The 14,640-nt window shown below is 40.0% G+C and overlaps 1 protein-coding gene across 2 annotated transcripts in view; it reads right to left on the bottom strand.

The window, feature by feature from the left end:
- The window catches only part of MYOM1 (myomesin 1), a 71,113-nt gene extending 60,686 nt beyond the window's left edge, over positions 1-10,427 (bottom strand). The window contains exons 1-3 of one of the 2 annotated variants that reach the window (XM_082235099.1): positions 10,261-10,427; positions 7,160-7,568; positions 409-534 (exon numbers count right to left, since the gene is read on the bottom strand). In XM_082235099.1, the coding sequence (XP_082091225.1) occupies positions 409-534; positions 7,160-7,530 (497 nt within the window). In that variant the 5' untranslated portion in view covers positions 7,531-7,568; positions 10,261-10,427. The remainder of the gene's footprint in view (positions 1-408; positions 535-7,159; positions 7,569-10,260) is intronic. The other variant, XM_082235100.1, reaches the window with a different exon arrangement.
- Between the last annotated feature and the right edge of the window lie 4,213 nt (positions 10,428-14,640).

Below are 14,640 nucleotides of genomic sequence, written 5' to 3'. Positions count from 1 at the left end.
ACCCAGGACTTCCATAGACACTCACCAGGCTTGTGCCCCAAGGAATGTACTTCAGTGCTGCAAACGTAGCAGTTTGACTTCACCCCCAGAGGCATATTCCATTGTCTCTCAAGACAGATGGATAGCAGTTGTCAACAACTGTATCATATCACAGGGGAAAGCAATGAAAATGTTCTGGTTTTGATTTGGCTTCTATGTAGAAATGTTCAGAGTCACGCTCATTTTCACCTCAACACAAACCTACCACATCACATATATCAGGGATAACCAATATGGCCCTTATATAAATCTACATATATCAACTACTTTTCTTCCAGATGTGAGCAGCAAATCCATTACAAAGATACACAGACAAACCATGCTCTTTATCCCTGCTCCTGTCCACAAATCAATGAAAAAGAGACATACCTTCCTCTGAATACAGGTACTACATACTCAATAGCTGTGTTTTCCTTCTCTTCTTCTGACAATATACTCTGCTTAGCCCGCTTTGCTTTGGGACTTAACTTGAAAGAATAATCGTCCAACATTTTTCTGAAAGAAAAGTAATATTATCAGATTTATAAAGACACTGCATATACAATTAGATTTACAAGCATATGCCTTAGAAAACCATATCTAAACATAAAAGATACATAAATGGTTAATAAAGGTTGGACACAGTCTAACCACCAAGTAATCTTTGTGCAAGCAAATCACGATATGAACTGGGCTTAACGTGCAACTACTTATTTACTTACTTACAATTTGCTTCTCATTTATCCTCACTGTGCTTCTCATAACAAAAGCAGCATTAAAAAAAAAAATCTTAAAGAATACCAAGGGTCAAAGTTCAAATTTCTGTACTTTGAAAACTATTGTTTCATATCACTTTTTTAAAAATATAACTTGCTCATACTGTTATGCCATCACTTGAATGATCTTTATGGGTCTAAATTCAATTCGAACACCTTCTTTATCTTATTACAGTCATACCTCAGGATAAATGTGCTTCAAGTTAAGTATTTTCTGGTTGCACTCCACGGCGACCTGGAAGTAACGGAGCGTGTTACTTCCGGGTTTTGCTGCGCACGCATGCGCAATGGTCAAAATGACGTTATACACATGCGCAGAAGCGGCAAAACGCAGCCTGCACTGACATCAGTTGTGTTCGCTTCAGGATGTGAACGGGGCTCCAGAACGGATCCCATTCGCATCTCGAGGTACCACTGTACTTAGATTTTCCAGAGGGAAACAGAAAAGAGAACAGAAACAAGCAGCCTAAGTTTATGCATGTCTAGTTACAAATAAGTACCACTTGTTCAGTTGGATTTAGTCCTAGCTACTTCTGCATATGCTTATTACATACCTAGACTGAAATCCAATGCACACATTTGGGAGTAAGCACTCCTGAAAATGGGGCTTAGTTCTGAGTAGATACGCAAAGGATTACACTGTTTATATCATAAATATTCCGAGTAGCATTTCTTCAGAAGAAGTAAAGAAATGTGAGCACTGATTAAATATAAAGCCATGCTGTAACTATTTTTGCTGGATTGTGGATATTAGTGAAAAGGGAGATCCAATGCAATGGAGCTATTTGTGCCAGCTCCTGAATTTGGGGAGTCTACCAGACCCGCCAAGTGTCCCTATTTCCCAGGGATGTCCCTGATTTAGAGAATCCATCCTGTTTTCTGATTTGATCCTGGAATGCCCCACTTTTCCTTAGGATGTCCCTATTTTCATTGGAGAAATGTTGGAGGGTATGGAGTTATCTGACCCCCGAGCTGTCTGAAGGCCATCCTGTATAGGGAAGGTTTTTAAAAATGTTTTAATATATGTTGGAAGCAGCCCAGAGTGACTGGGGCAACCCGGTAAGATGTGTGGTGTGGGGTATAAACAGTAAAATTATCATTAAGGAATGGGACCTCTCTATATTCATCGTAGAGACGTTGGAGGGTATGGTCCACCTGACAGTGAAATGCAGATGATGTTTGGCCACACACATACACACACACACAATTTGGCTAACAGTTACTGAAAGGTCATGAGGCTGTTGTCCCTGAAACCAGAGAGCAAAGAAAGTGTGATAGGTCCTACTCTGGGGAGATTCAGTTCCACATACCAGGTAAGAAGCTCTGGTTGCAACATCCTTCACTGAAGGGCAATATTTTAGAATCTACTCTGGAGAATCTAGAAGCTTCTCTGTCTATGGACCTCTAGCAAGCCTGGACCCAAGGGACTATGAGAAAACTGATTTTAGAAACTTTTATAGTTAGTCTGCCAATACCTCAGGTGGCAATCCTATAAACATTTACCTGGGACTGTACACCACTGAGCCAGCGGTGGAGCATATGCCCACGCTGCCCAGGGCGGGCGCGCTCCTGAGGGGGGTGGAGACACAGCCAAGGGGGGCGGAGGATGCCCTCCCAGGCGCGGGATAGCCGTTTGGGTGCACGGAGCCGCGTGCGCGCCCTGCAGCCGGGGGCAGAGTGAGCTGCCCATGGTGGACATTCAGTGTGCTGCCTGCCCACAACTCCCAAGCCTCCCCCAGCTGTCAAAATGAAGGAGGAAGGGGGGAATGCCGCCAGCCTGACTTCTAAGTAAATTTGTATCGGTTTAAGCTGCTCTCAATCCCACCATATATCTTTGAGCAGAATGGCAGGGTATAAATGATCTTAAATAAATAAATGGTTTTAGGAAGCATTTCAGGGCACAAGGAGGAAGGCCAAAGGCCTAGAACTTCTTTGTAAGAGCAATGGTGTTGTTTCTATATAGCATCAAAAATAACAGCTTACTCTAACATCTGTATGTAAGATTGACTTACAACAGGATGATATGTATTCATTGGGAAAGAAACTTGATTTTCAACTCGGGTCCTGCCCAATTCATACATTACTTGGCTATTCACACTAGTGACCCTAGTCACAGCTGAGTATGCACATAATGCTTGAGTCCAGCACATAAGTTACTGAGTGGCAGTAAACACTGTATTTCTAAATGAGAAGTACCCAATAGTCATAGCTGTCGCGGCCAAACAACACCTATGATTATTCTGTTCTTATATTTATTTGAGAATTGCTAGAATAATTCAAAGGATTTTGAGTCATATACGAAATGTTTGAAGCAGCCCTATATTGCTTCATAAATTTAATTACCATAGGTAGGAACATCTGAGACTGACATTCAGAGCCATTGGTTTAGAATGTCAGCTGACAATGTGAACTGCCTTCATGTCTCATCAGGGCTGAGAAGACAAATTGTACTATGGCCTAGATGTTATTGATTTGGATGCTCTTATGTCACTACAGAGTATGATGACCTATGGTTAAATTTAGCTGAATGCTAAGGCATTGAGAGATTTTAGAATTAGAATGCTAAAGCCAATTAGCAACTTTTGAAAAACTGCTTAGGTCTTACCTACATAAAGAAGGGGGGGACCCTGGGTATGTTCATATTACAAATTGATGTACAGTTTCAGGATTTTTAAGACATTTGCTGCAGACAGACTGCTTATAGTAAGCAATGAAAAAGCCTGGAAGACGCAATACCTTTGACAAGCAGAGTTTGATTCCTGCTTCTTCAGATCTAACGTAGTATGTTACTCTGTGAAACAGGCTTTCCTTCTAAATAATAATAAATGCAAAAATTCCTCTCAGAAAGGTGAAGCATGTGCTGTGTTGCCAGATCAAGCAGAGTAACAGGATCCCCCTAGAGATTGCCCTACTAGTCTAAGGTTGGAGACTCAGCTATTTCATATTCTATCTCCTAAGTGACAAACATATTTAGACAGATCTGATTTAGCAGAAAGATGAATAAGAACCCTGCAAAAGACTGATAATTTTATTGAATGAATGAGGTTTTTCTCCTGTCCCATCTTCCACAACTTTGCTTTGTCTGCCGCATGACAAATGAATGAAGTAGCCTAGCTTTATTCCATGCACTGGATTGGGTAAGATTATCTGACATTAAGGTGTCCTTGACTGTAGGGTCAAGTTGAGAGCCTTCCAAATGTTGGTCATAAGCCATGAACAGGTTTAGGGCACATAAAGATCTGTGCACGATATTTAGCACATTAGAGAAGCTTGCTGAATAAGCATTAATCAAACATTGAAACGCAAGGTATATAGCTGCTTTCAACTAATCTATAAAGAAAAAAAGATACATATATTTTTACTATAAACAAAAATAAACACACAGTTCAGATTATGTCCTAAACCACTTGATGGCTTGTAGGCACTGAGCAAAACATAAGAAAGCTTGACAGCAATACAGTGGTACCTTGAGTTACAGACGCTTCAGGTTACAGACTCCACTAACACGGAAGTAGTACCTCGGGTTAAGAACTTTGCTTCAGGATGAGAACAGAAATCGTGCTCCGGCGGTGCGGTGGCAGCGGGAGACCCATTAGCTAAAGTGGTACCTCAGGTTAAGAACAGTTTCAGGTTAAGAACAGACCTCCGGAATGAATTAAGTTCTTAACCCGAGGTACCACTGTACTAGGAAAGGCCCTAGAACCTTTCAGTCTGTGAACACTCAGAAAAGGATGCTGTGATTACTAAGACCCTATTTTTCAGCAGCTGGCTCTAAGCTTTAAGGATCTGCTAGTTAGGAATCAAATGACCAAATATTCTTCTCCATACCTAAACTGATGACTAATGACATAGTTCATGACATGTAAAAGGGAACATCTTTATTTATACTTCTGGGCTGCTGGAATTCTCTTTGGCCAAGACACAAAATGCTTTGGTGTGTGGCTATAGACTTTGATGAGTAAATCACCACAAGAGTCAAAACCACAGTGTGCATGTGTGAAATCAATATTGTTTGATCATCACAATCTGGAAGAGCAGGACATATTAGACTTCCCATGGTAAGCACAAGGTTTTCAGGGTGGGCTATCTCTTTAATTCTGTTATGCCATATTCCCTAAGGCAGGCATTTTGTGCTAGGCCACCCATCCCCCATAGCAGTTGTTTTGTGACTGGAGCCTCCAGCGCTCCCTCAAAATTCAAAATGTGCCCACTGGTCCAAAAAGGCTTGGCAACCCATACTATAGAATGGTAGGAAAGAGCAAAAATAAAATGTAAGAATCTTGACTTGAAGAAGACATTTTTGCAGTAAATAATCTTATAAATATAATCACTTAAGAGCAATTATTATTGCAGGAATCGAGTTCAACCTTGAATGTTTACTACTGTACTTAAAACTCTTTGCCAAAGCTGAAACAACACAGCCAGTTAAATAATGAATGGAATCATACTTTCATCAACACCAGCAATTCAGTTATAAAGGTCACATACTGAGCACTTCAGTCCAAGTAAGCACATACCAGCCTAAATCCCAATCACAAACAATTAGATAATTACTTCTGGCAAGATTATTTTTTAAAAACCTGCTGAGAAAGAGGACATTTTAATGGGATTTCGCAACGGTATTGGATTTCCAGTTTCAGTGCCAACTTCTTCCAGTGATCAGAATACGTACTCAGGCAGCGTTGATGGCATCATGATTGGTCCTTGCCCATCCTCAGATACTTAAATTACTATCTTTGGCTATTCTGCTATCAATTAAGGCTGATGTATATTTATTTTACATGCATGTTTATTTAAGACAACTAGCAAACATCTAGATTCATCACATCTGTTTCAATTTTCCTACTATATTATAGAGGAAAACCATGCTCTTATGGGCAGGCAGATGTATGTCACATTCTTCCAGTGTTTTCTATTTCTTATGAAAAGTTAATGGAAGACTCTGTGTTTGAGGGCTCATTCACACTGAAGTTTAATGTAGATCTGAAGTTGCTTCTGTGTCTATATTTTTTGGCATTCACACAATACTGTACTCTCATCCAAGTGGCAGCCTGCATTCCCACTCCCCCCCAAAAAAAGTAAATTTGGATTGTCCTGATCTGCAGATAATCTGCTAAGGGAAGAAAACACCATATATAATTGCATGTTACCCAACTGTGGGTGCATTGTGCAGGCAGGTTATTTTACATGTGTGTTCACATGCTGGGTTCTACCTATCATCACACACCCTACTTCCATTTTGTTTCCATCAGCCCAAAGGAAAGAATTCAGCTTGGCAATCTGGTATATTGAAAAACCTGTGGGTTAAAAAAAGTGCATGTGTGCAGATAAACAAATACATGTGCGCATTCCAACAATGGACCTCAGGTTTTCAGAAAAGGAAGTGCTAACTGTGGGGAGGAGATAACACCACACAGCATGAATACGTACCACCAAGCACCACCTACCAATGTGGACGGAGAAACAATGAGATAGATTTCAGAGGCATAAAACTGAAAATGTGGATGAAGGTGTACAAATGCACACATGGAAACAGCATATCACATATAAATTTGTAAACCACTTTGAAGTTTTCTTTTTTGTGTTTTTTTTACAATCAACCAGTGTATAAATTTTATGAAATAAAATAAATAAATAAGTAAGTAAAAGTAACGCCCTCATGTGAGGACAGCCTGAGCTGAGGAACTGTGAAAGGAGGAGCTAATGAAATCATTTCCCTCCAGCCATTAATGCAATCAAAACCAAGGCCTCATTTCACCCATGGGGGTGGAAATACATACATTTTCATCCTGCATTGAAAAGAAGCTGGGGGAAAGGGTTAAGCAGCTCTTTCCAAGCTTCCAAGCCTTCTTCAAAATCCCTGCAGCAAACTGCTGCATATCTTTGCCTGTGTAATATCTAGGCTGGCCCTCAGAAGACCCATAGAAGAGACAAATACCATACATTTGTAGGAAGGCTGTAAAGCATAAAAAATTATGTCTAAGAATAGTAAATTATTCCAGCAAAGAAATACAGTGGTACCTCTGGTTGCGAACGGGATCCGTTCCGGAGGCCCGTTTGCAACATGAAAAGAGCGCAACCCGCAGCGTCGCGTCTGCGCAGGTTGCAATTCACCGCTTCTGTGCATGCGCGAGTGGCAAAACCCGGAAGTAACCCTTTCCGGTACTTCCAGGTCACCGCGGGACGTAACCCGAAAGAACGTAACATGAAGTGGACTTAACATGTGGTATGACTGTACATATGATGATACATCACAGAAGCTGCTCCTGCTCCAACTGAAGCCAATGGGGTGTTTGTCACTGAACGGAATGAAAAAGGAGTAAACATTTCCTTGCAAATGAGCAAAATTTTGTGTTTCACCCTACCCTCGACTGTAGGTTTCATATCCAAGGCGGTAGGCTTCAGCTTTCTTATTGACCAACTCAGATCCATGATGGTAGGCTTCCGCTTTCTTACTTATCAATTCAGATCCTAGACTGAGGGCTGAAGATCTTTTACTGTGAGCTGCTGATTCATGGGCATAGGATTCTGCCAATTCATGGCTAGATGCTGCAGACTGCTGGCCATGGTGGTAGGCCAATGCAGCTTCCTTACTATAGGCGGTAGATCCATGAGTGTAGATGGCAGATTTGCGCTTCTCCTCCCTTTGGTACTGACTTAGAGTGGACTCCAGCTCCTTGTGGCGATATGCACGATCAAAATGTTGATGATGCCTCTGGTAGAATGGTAAAGACATCCTGGATTTCTCTTAGCTCAGCCCACACTTTTGATGTTCTGTAAAAACAACAAAAAAAAACCACCATACGTTATATAGCATGTATGACTATGCCATTATGGTGGGGGGGGGGGTTTTAATGTCATAAGCTGCCTTAAACATGGTTTTAACTATGGAAAGTCAGCATACAAATAAAATCATGTATGTATGTAAAGGTAGAGGTAACAGACCCCTGGATGGTTAGGTCCAGTCAAAGGTGACTATGAGGTGCGGCACTCATCTTGCTTCAGGCCGAAGGAGTCGGTGTTTGTCCACAGACAACTTTCCGGGTCATGTGGCCAGAATGACTAAACCATTTCTGGCGCAACAAAACACCGTGACGGAAACCAGAGCACATGGAAATGCTGTTTGCATATGTATGTATGTATGTATGTATGTATGACATGCTCAATAATTTTTCAGTGATCATAATTAATCCAACCAAGATAAATTCAGATAAATACTGAAGGGAAGATTGTGGGTGGTATTCACCTATGTCTTACTCAGAGCAGACCCTTGAAATTAAACAACTTGACTAAGTATGGTCCATTTAGTTCAATGTAACAATTGTAATTAAAACTTAGTTGAATACCACACTGTGTCATGGTTATGCTTCACTGGGCTCATCTACCTGCAAGCAAAATATGATAAATAGTAGTTACAGCATGTATGAGTATTTAAGTGTATGAATAAGAAACTTTCACAAGGACATAAGTAAAAAAGTGCACACAAAATCCATTTTAACATTCCATTTATATAAGAAGAACATAATTCATCTGAAGTTAAGAACATTTATGTCCACACAGTTGTAGATTTTGAGTTTTATAACTTTCTATGAAAATTTGAGACACTTGTAGAAAAAAGCAAAATATTAGTTTCATCCCATGTGGCAATTCCTAGGAAAAACACAAAATGCTCTTTAAAAGCATCTGGTTACTCTTGTAGCACTTTGGTACAGGAATCTTTTGTCTAACTCTTCTAAAATTAAAATAAATTTTGTGTATTTTTCTTTTCTATTTCTTTTCTGTTTTTTTAAAAAAATCTAACTTTCAAATCACATTTTCAGTATTGTGATTTCAACATTACGTTCCAGATTCTGCATTCCAAAATCATCTTCTTGTGACCATCTCACACAGTTACATTTGGAGAGATGCAAGATGCAAAACTGCAGAGTAGAGTCAGTACTCCAAATACATCCATTTGCAAAGCAGTTATTCTGAACCTTAGCATTCACAATTAAATGTGTGAATCCAAATTATAATTCCAGTATGTATAACATAACTCATACAGTGCTTATTATTTCATGTTCTGCACTGTATGCATGTCTGTTTCCTTCACTATTCATATATGCATTGTTTGCATAACTGCAGTCTGTCTTATCTTAGTATAATTAACAGACTGTATCAAGGCCCCATGGTTCAACCCAAGGTTTCCAACACTGAAGATCTACCAACATAATTATGACTTTGTTCAAGATCCACTTGTTGACGCCCACCATCAGTACACACACACAGCCTTAAGCCTCTTCTGCTGCATTTTCCCAAGCACCTGCTGTTAGTGGCTCAGTGATTAAATGACAAGGCTTCTTCAATCTTCAGTTTGAAAATTATTATTCATTCTGTGACTGGCCATTAGTTTTATCTTAGGCTTTGGAAATGCTAGATTCTGTGTGCGTGGTAATTCTTAGTGCACACATTTACAGAGGCATGTGCAGTAAAAATACCTAATCTGCCAATAATTTAACTACTATGATTAACCTTTTATATGTTAATGTAGGGCTAAATAAATGTACATTAACAGGAGCAGTATCATGATGGCAGACTTCTCACTGGCCTATGTATGTTCATTAAAGCATGTGTAGAAAGTGGCCACACATACTTGTGCCAGACAGCTGTTTGCAAGGGTTTGAACATTATAATGAATATAATTTGAACATTATAAAATTATATATATATATATATATATATATATGCAGGTTTTGGTGTCTTCGGGTGTCTTCCCGTGTAAGAGTCGGGGTGTCTGTGCGACGTTTCGACGAGGTCTCACTTGTCATCTTCAGGCTGGTGCTTTCGGCTTCTGTTCCAGTAACAAGAAGCCGAAAGCACCAGCCTGAAGATGACGAGTGAGACCTCGTCGAAACGTCGCACAGACACCCCGACTCTTACACGGGAAGACACCCGAAGACACCAAAACCTGCATTCCTGTACCCGTGAAAATCTACGAAAGCATATATATATATATACATACATATACATACATAATATAATTTGAACATTATAATGAATACATTGCACATAGGTTGTGCATTGTGTTGGTATTCCCCTCTAACAAGGGCTGTAATATTTTAATATTAAGGGAATCTTAAAACACATAGAGAATCTAATCACTTGAACTGTTTTCATCTGAAGACATTCTGAAGTAACTATCACACACAAGCAGAAAGCATTTTAGAAGAGAACTGTTACACAACTAAACTTTCTAGTGGCACCATTAACTCGTGTTTCATTTGAAAAGTACTTTAGCGGTATGTTACAATAGGTGAGCTGCTAAATATTTTGCATTACTTTGTTTTTTCTTGAAGGTTCACTCTTAAGATTTCTCCAATCTGCTGTTGAATCCATAATAGAAGAAAATAGAGAGATAATACTGGTCCACATTTATAACATACAGAACACGTTTGACAAATAATGTCTCTGGACATTGCATACTTACCAGTAGTCAAATTAAGAATGATAGAATTTCAGTCTTGTACAAGGATGAATGAGAAGAAGGGAGAAATCCAGCAAAAGTTCAATCCAGCAGAGTGGCTGACAGGACCAGGGTTGAGGGACCCTCAGGTCCAGAACAAAAATAATGACTGTAGTCAGTGGAATGTGAAAGCAACACTCCCAACCTTTTATGGCTGGAAAGGCTGTTAAATATAGCAGCAGCAAAGAGGGGGAGAGAGAGACAGAGTGCTATCCCTCCGCAAATATATGACAGCAGCTTCAAGCTACAAGTCTTCCCTCTCTCAAGCCTAACGAAATTGAGTCCTAAAGCCTTCTGCCAGCTCCTAAATGATGTCAACATGGCTGTGCAACTGACATTCATTGGTTTAAGTAATGAAGGAAAATCTGTTGCTCCATAAACCTAATTTAAAAATAAGTTGCCACTGTCCTGGCAGAAGCCAGAGTTACAGTAGTGTGACATTAATAAGGACTCCTGAATGTTCTTCTGCCCAGTTCCATCACAGGATGCTATTAACACAAGTGTTGATATATCTGCTGTGAACTGAATTTAGCCAAGGTAATTTGGAAGTGTGAAGGTAATTAGGAAAGCTGAACTGTGGGTTTCATTGGGGGGGGGGATTCTGTGATTTCTTAACAAGTTGTCAGATTTTATAATCTGATAGAATCATAGAATTGTAGAGTTAGAATGGACTCTGAGGTTCATCTAGTCCAATCCCTTGCAATGCAGTAATTTCAACCAAAGCGTCCTTGACAGAGGGCCATCAACCTCTGCTTAAAAACCTCCAAGAAAGGAAAGTCTACCACCTCTCATGGGAGTCTGTTCCACTGCCAAACAGCTCTTACTGTCAGAAATTTCTTGTTTGCTTGTTTTTTTGTCTCATCAGTTACAGTTGGCTGCTCCATTCCACTCTTTTATGTTAGTTTCTTCAGGTGGCATTGTCAACATAGGGGCAGATAACTTTTTTTAATTTAGAAAAACTGATCTGGTTTGTGTGGAATACTCATTTAGGGAAAAATATATTCTTTGTTCTCCTAAATTACTCTGTGCACAAATTAGATCAGTCTTTCCTTCCTGCCTTGCTGCTGCAAAACTAAACCTTTTTGAATCTGTGGGTGCCTGTGGCAGGGCAGGGGTCAGATAATGATACAAGTTGGGGAGTCAGTGGAGCTGAGGAGCCCTTTCAAGTTCAGAAATTGGCATGGTGGTGGGAGTAGGTGGTGGCTTTGTTGTGTCTTTATCTACCATGACTTCTGCCAAATGATTATCACCTTCTCCCTACGTGCAAGCAATCAAGACCCCCATTCAGGCTTGAACAAGGAAAGCAGCTGGGAGAGAGAAGGTAGCAGTGGAGAGCAAGGAGAGAGGTCCAAGTCAGGTGCTATGAAAGCAGAGCTATCCTCTGTTGTTGTTGTATAGTTGTGTCCGACTCTTTGTGACCCATGGACCAGAGCACGCCAGGCACTCCTGCCTTCCACTGCCTCCCCCAGTTTGGTCAACCTCATGTTGGTAGCTCTGAGAACACTGTCCAACCATCTTGTCCTCTGTCGTCCCCTTCTCCTTGTGCCCTCAATCTTTCCCAACATCAGGGTCTTTTCCATGGAGTCTTCTCTTCTCATGAGGTGGCCAAAGTATATATTTTTTTCTTTACAACAAAGGAAAGTCCAATGCTGTAAAGATAAAAAAATTGCACAGGAACTTGGAATGTAAGATCCATGTGCAATGGTAAGCTGGATGTAATCTCTTCCCTCTAAATCTCACTTATTCCCTATCAAACTGCCACTAGTGCCAGTTCTATATAAGTCTTCCATGAAGTTTTGGTTCAGTCTCTTTTAGCACTAAGCATTCCAGTCCTCATCTCCCTGGTTTGGAGGCTTCAAACATTTTCACATAAATACACTGCCTCACATGCAACCTTTTGATCTCTTAAAGCAGCTGCCACTTCTTTCAGTATGTTCGTTGCCAAGTTCTATCCTATCCTCACTTAGACAACCTGAAACATTTACATCATCATCACTAATGGATGAGTTGACCATAATTGGATGATTTCAACTTTATTCCAGCAGTTGGTTTAAAATCCTGTCAAAAGGAGGATGGCCATGCAATGTTTAAGCAACTCTGAAATTCCACAGTATATAGGAAGCTAAAATTTTGCAAAGGTGGGAATTTGTGCATAACCCCTCAAAACTAGGAAGCAGCATGCATAATCCAGACCTAAATTCCCTTTAGACATGGTGATCATTTGCACTGCAAATGGTGTGACATTTTTGTTTCGGTTACCAGAGAATCAAAGTGATCAATTTTCATATCTGTGAAGATTCTTTATATGCATTCATATTCCAACTCTAAATGGAGAGTTAGCAGCAGTACATACATTGTTTATCTGTCTGAAATAATAAATTTACTATGAAGAAGAAAGGGCTAGTGAGACAAGTACAGTTAGTAGCTATGTAATCTTAGCTGTCTTTTAACGATTTAGCAGTCCAAGCACATTGACTTCTACCCAAAAGGTGCCCTTGAATAAATATTCTCTGGGTGTTTTGTGAGCAATATAAGGATCAGAAAAGAAAATGGATCCTGTTGATGAATGGTTTTGAAAATGGATATGATATTGCTAGGGAAAATTGGTGTCTGTGAATCCAGGAATCTCAGTTCAAGAATAGAAGGTATGCACTTATCTCCAGACTGCACCAAAATAGTACACTATCTTTATGGTACATTGCTAAGAGTAAGACCCCTCCCTTTCTTATTTCTATTTCAACAGATGAACAGCTGACTGCAGTTTAGTTAACATTCCCTTGCAGCAAATGCTTTGATGTCTATTGTAAGCCATAACTGAATATTTAAGATAGAAACCATGCATTCCTTTGGCCCTGCTTCCTCTTCTATAGAAATCTTATATTGATGGCGTGATGAATAGTGATTTTCTCAATTTGAAATACCTAGGGAGGACCCAAAAAGTTTTATATTACATTTTTTAAGGGATCCCACATTATTAGAAACATTAATCATATAATTTTAGTCAATTAATTAACAGACCAAACTATTAAATTTGCATGGCAGTTAAAAAAAAGTTTTGAAGAGCAGACAATTGTTGTTTTTATATGATGAATACATATGTCATGGTAGGGACCAACTGAGAAGAAGTAGTCCCTCCTATGTAAGGGGGGGAAATACCGTATTTTTTGCTCTATAAGACTCAGTTTTTCCCTCCTAAAAAGTAAGGGGAAATGTGTGTGCATCTTATGGAGCGAATGCAGGCTGCACAGCTATCCCAGAAGCAAGAATAGCAAGAGGGATTGCTGCTTTCACTGCACAGCGATCCCTCTTGCTGTTCTGGCTTCTGAGATTCAGAATATTTTTTTCCTTGTTTTCCTCCTCCAAAAACTAGGTGCGTCTTGTGGTCTGGTGTGTCTTAAAATACGCTGCTTATCTTAATATAATACGAATATATATAATACGAATATAATACGAATATAATACGAAAAATACGCTGCTTATCTTAATATAGTACTTGCCATCTGCAGTTTTTCTTCCCAGAGAGGTTGTGGAATTCTTGAACCTCTGAAGGAAGTTTTGGGTGGATGAAGTTGAACAAACAGAGGCTTAATTCAGACAAGATTGGGGGAAGAAACTGGTTGGGGAAAACAGACTATTCTGGATGGAAGCCTGCAACAGGTCTTAAGACAAGAATTGCACTCCTCCTGCAAGACCCACTATGCAGATTGAGAGTTCTACTGAAGTTGGCACTAACTGGGACAGCTCAAGTGGTAACGGTAATCAGGAGTGCTTTTTACCAACTCAGACTAATGTCAACTGCATCCCTATCTGGAGAGGACAGGCCTTGCCTTACTAAGTACTGTAACTTATTTTATTACCTTGGAAATCGCACTGTGCAGTGCATTGATGCCTGGGTAATGGAACTCCTAGAATTGGCATCTTGAATTAGAGTGCCTCATTCAGTCAACTCAGTGAAAACTGGTGTTTAACCCCATAAAAGGTTATCCCTTGACCTATGACTGTTTTGGAAAAGAACTGATGGCTTTACAGAAAGTCTACTTATTCCTAGCTACTGGACATATGATGACATAGCTCAGTTATTTAGTGTGGAACAACCCTGTCATAGATCCTTTCTGGACCAAGGTCAATTTTGTATTAGAAAATTCCCTGTACTCTAAAGTAATTCATATACAGTGGTACCTCGGGTTACAAACATCTTGGGTTACAGACTCCGCAAACCCAGAAGTAGTACCTCGGGTTAAGAACTTTACCTCAGGATGAGAACAGAAATTGTGTGCCGGTGGCACGGTGACAGCGGGAGGCCCCATTAGCTAAAGTGGTACCTCAGGTTAAGAACAGTTTCAG

The sequence above is a fragment of the Podarcis vaucheri genome, assembly GCF_965113315.1.
Source record: "Podarcis vaucheri genome assembly, chromosome: 8".
Classification (NCBI taxonomy): Eukaryota; Metazoa; Chordata; class Lepidosauria; order Squamata; family Lacertidae; genus Podarcis; species Podarcis vaucheri.
The sequence above is the reverse complement of the archived record's forward strand: the minus strand, read 5'-3'. Positions and strand labels throughout refer to the sequence as shown.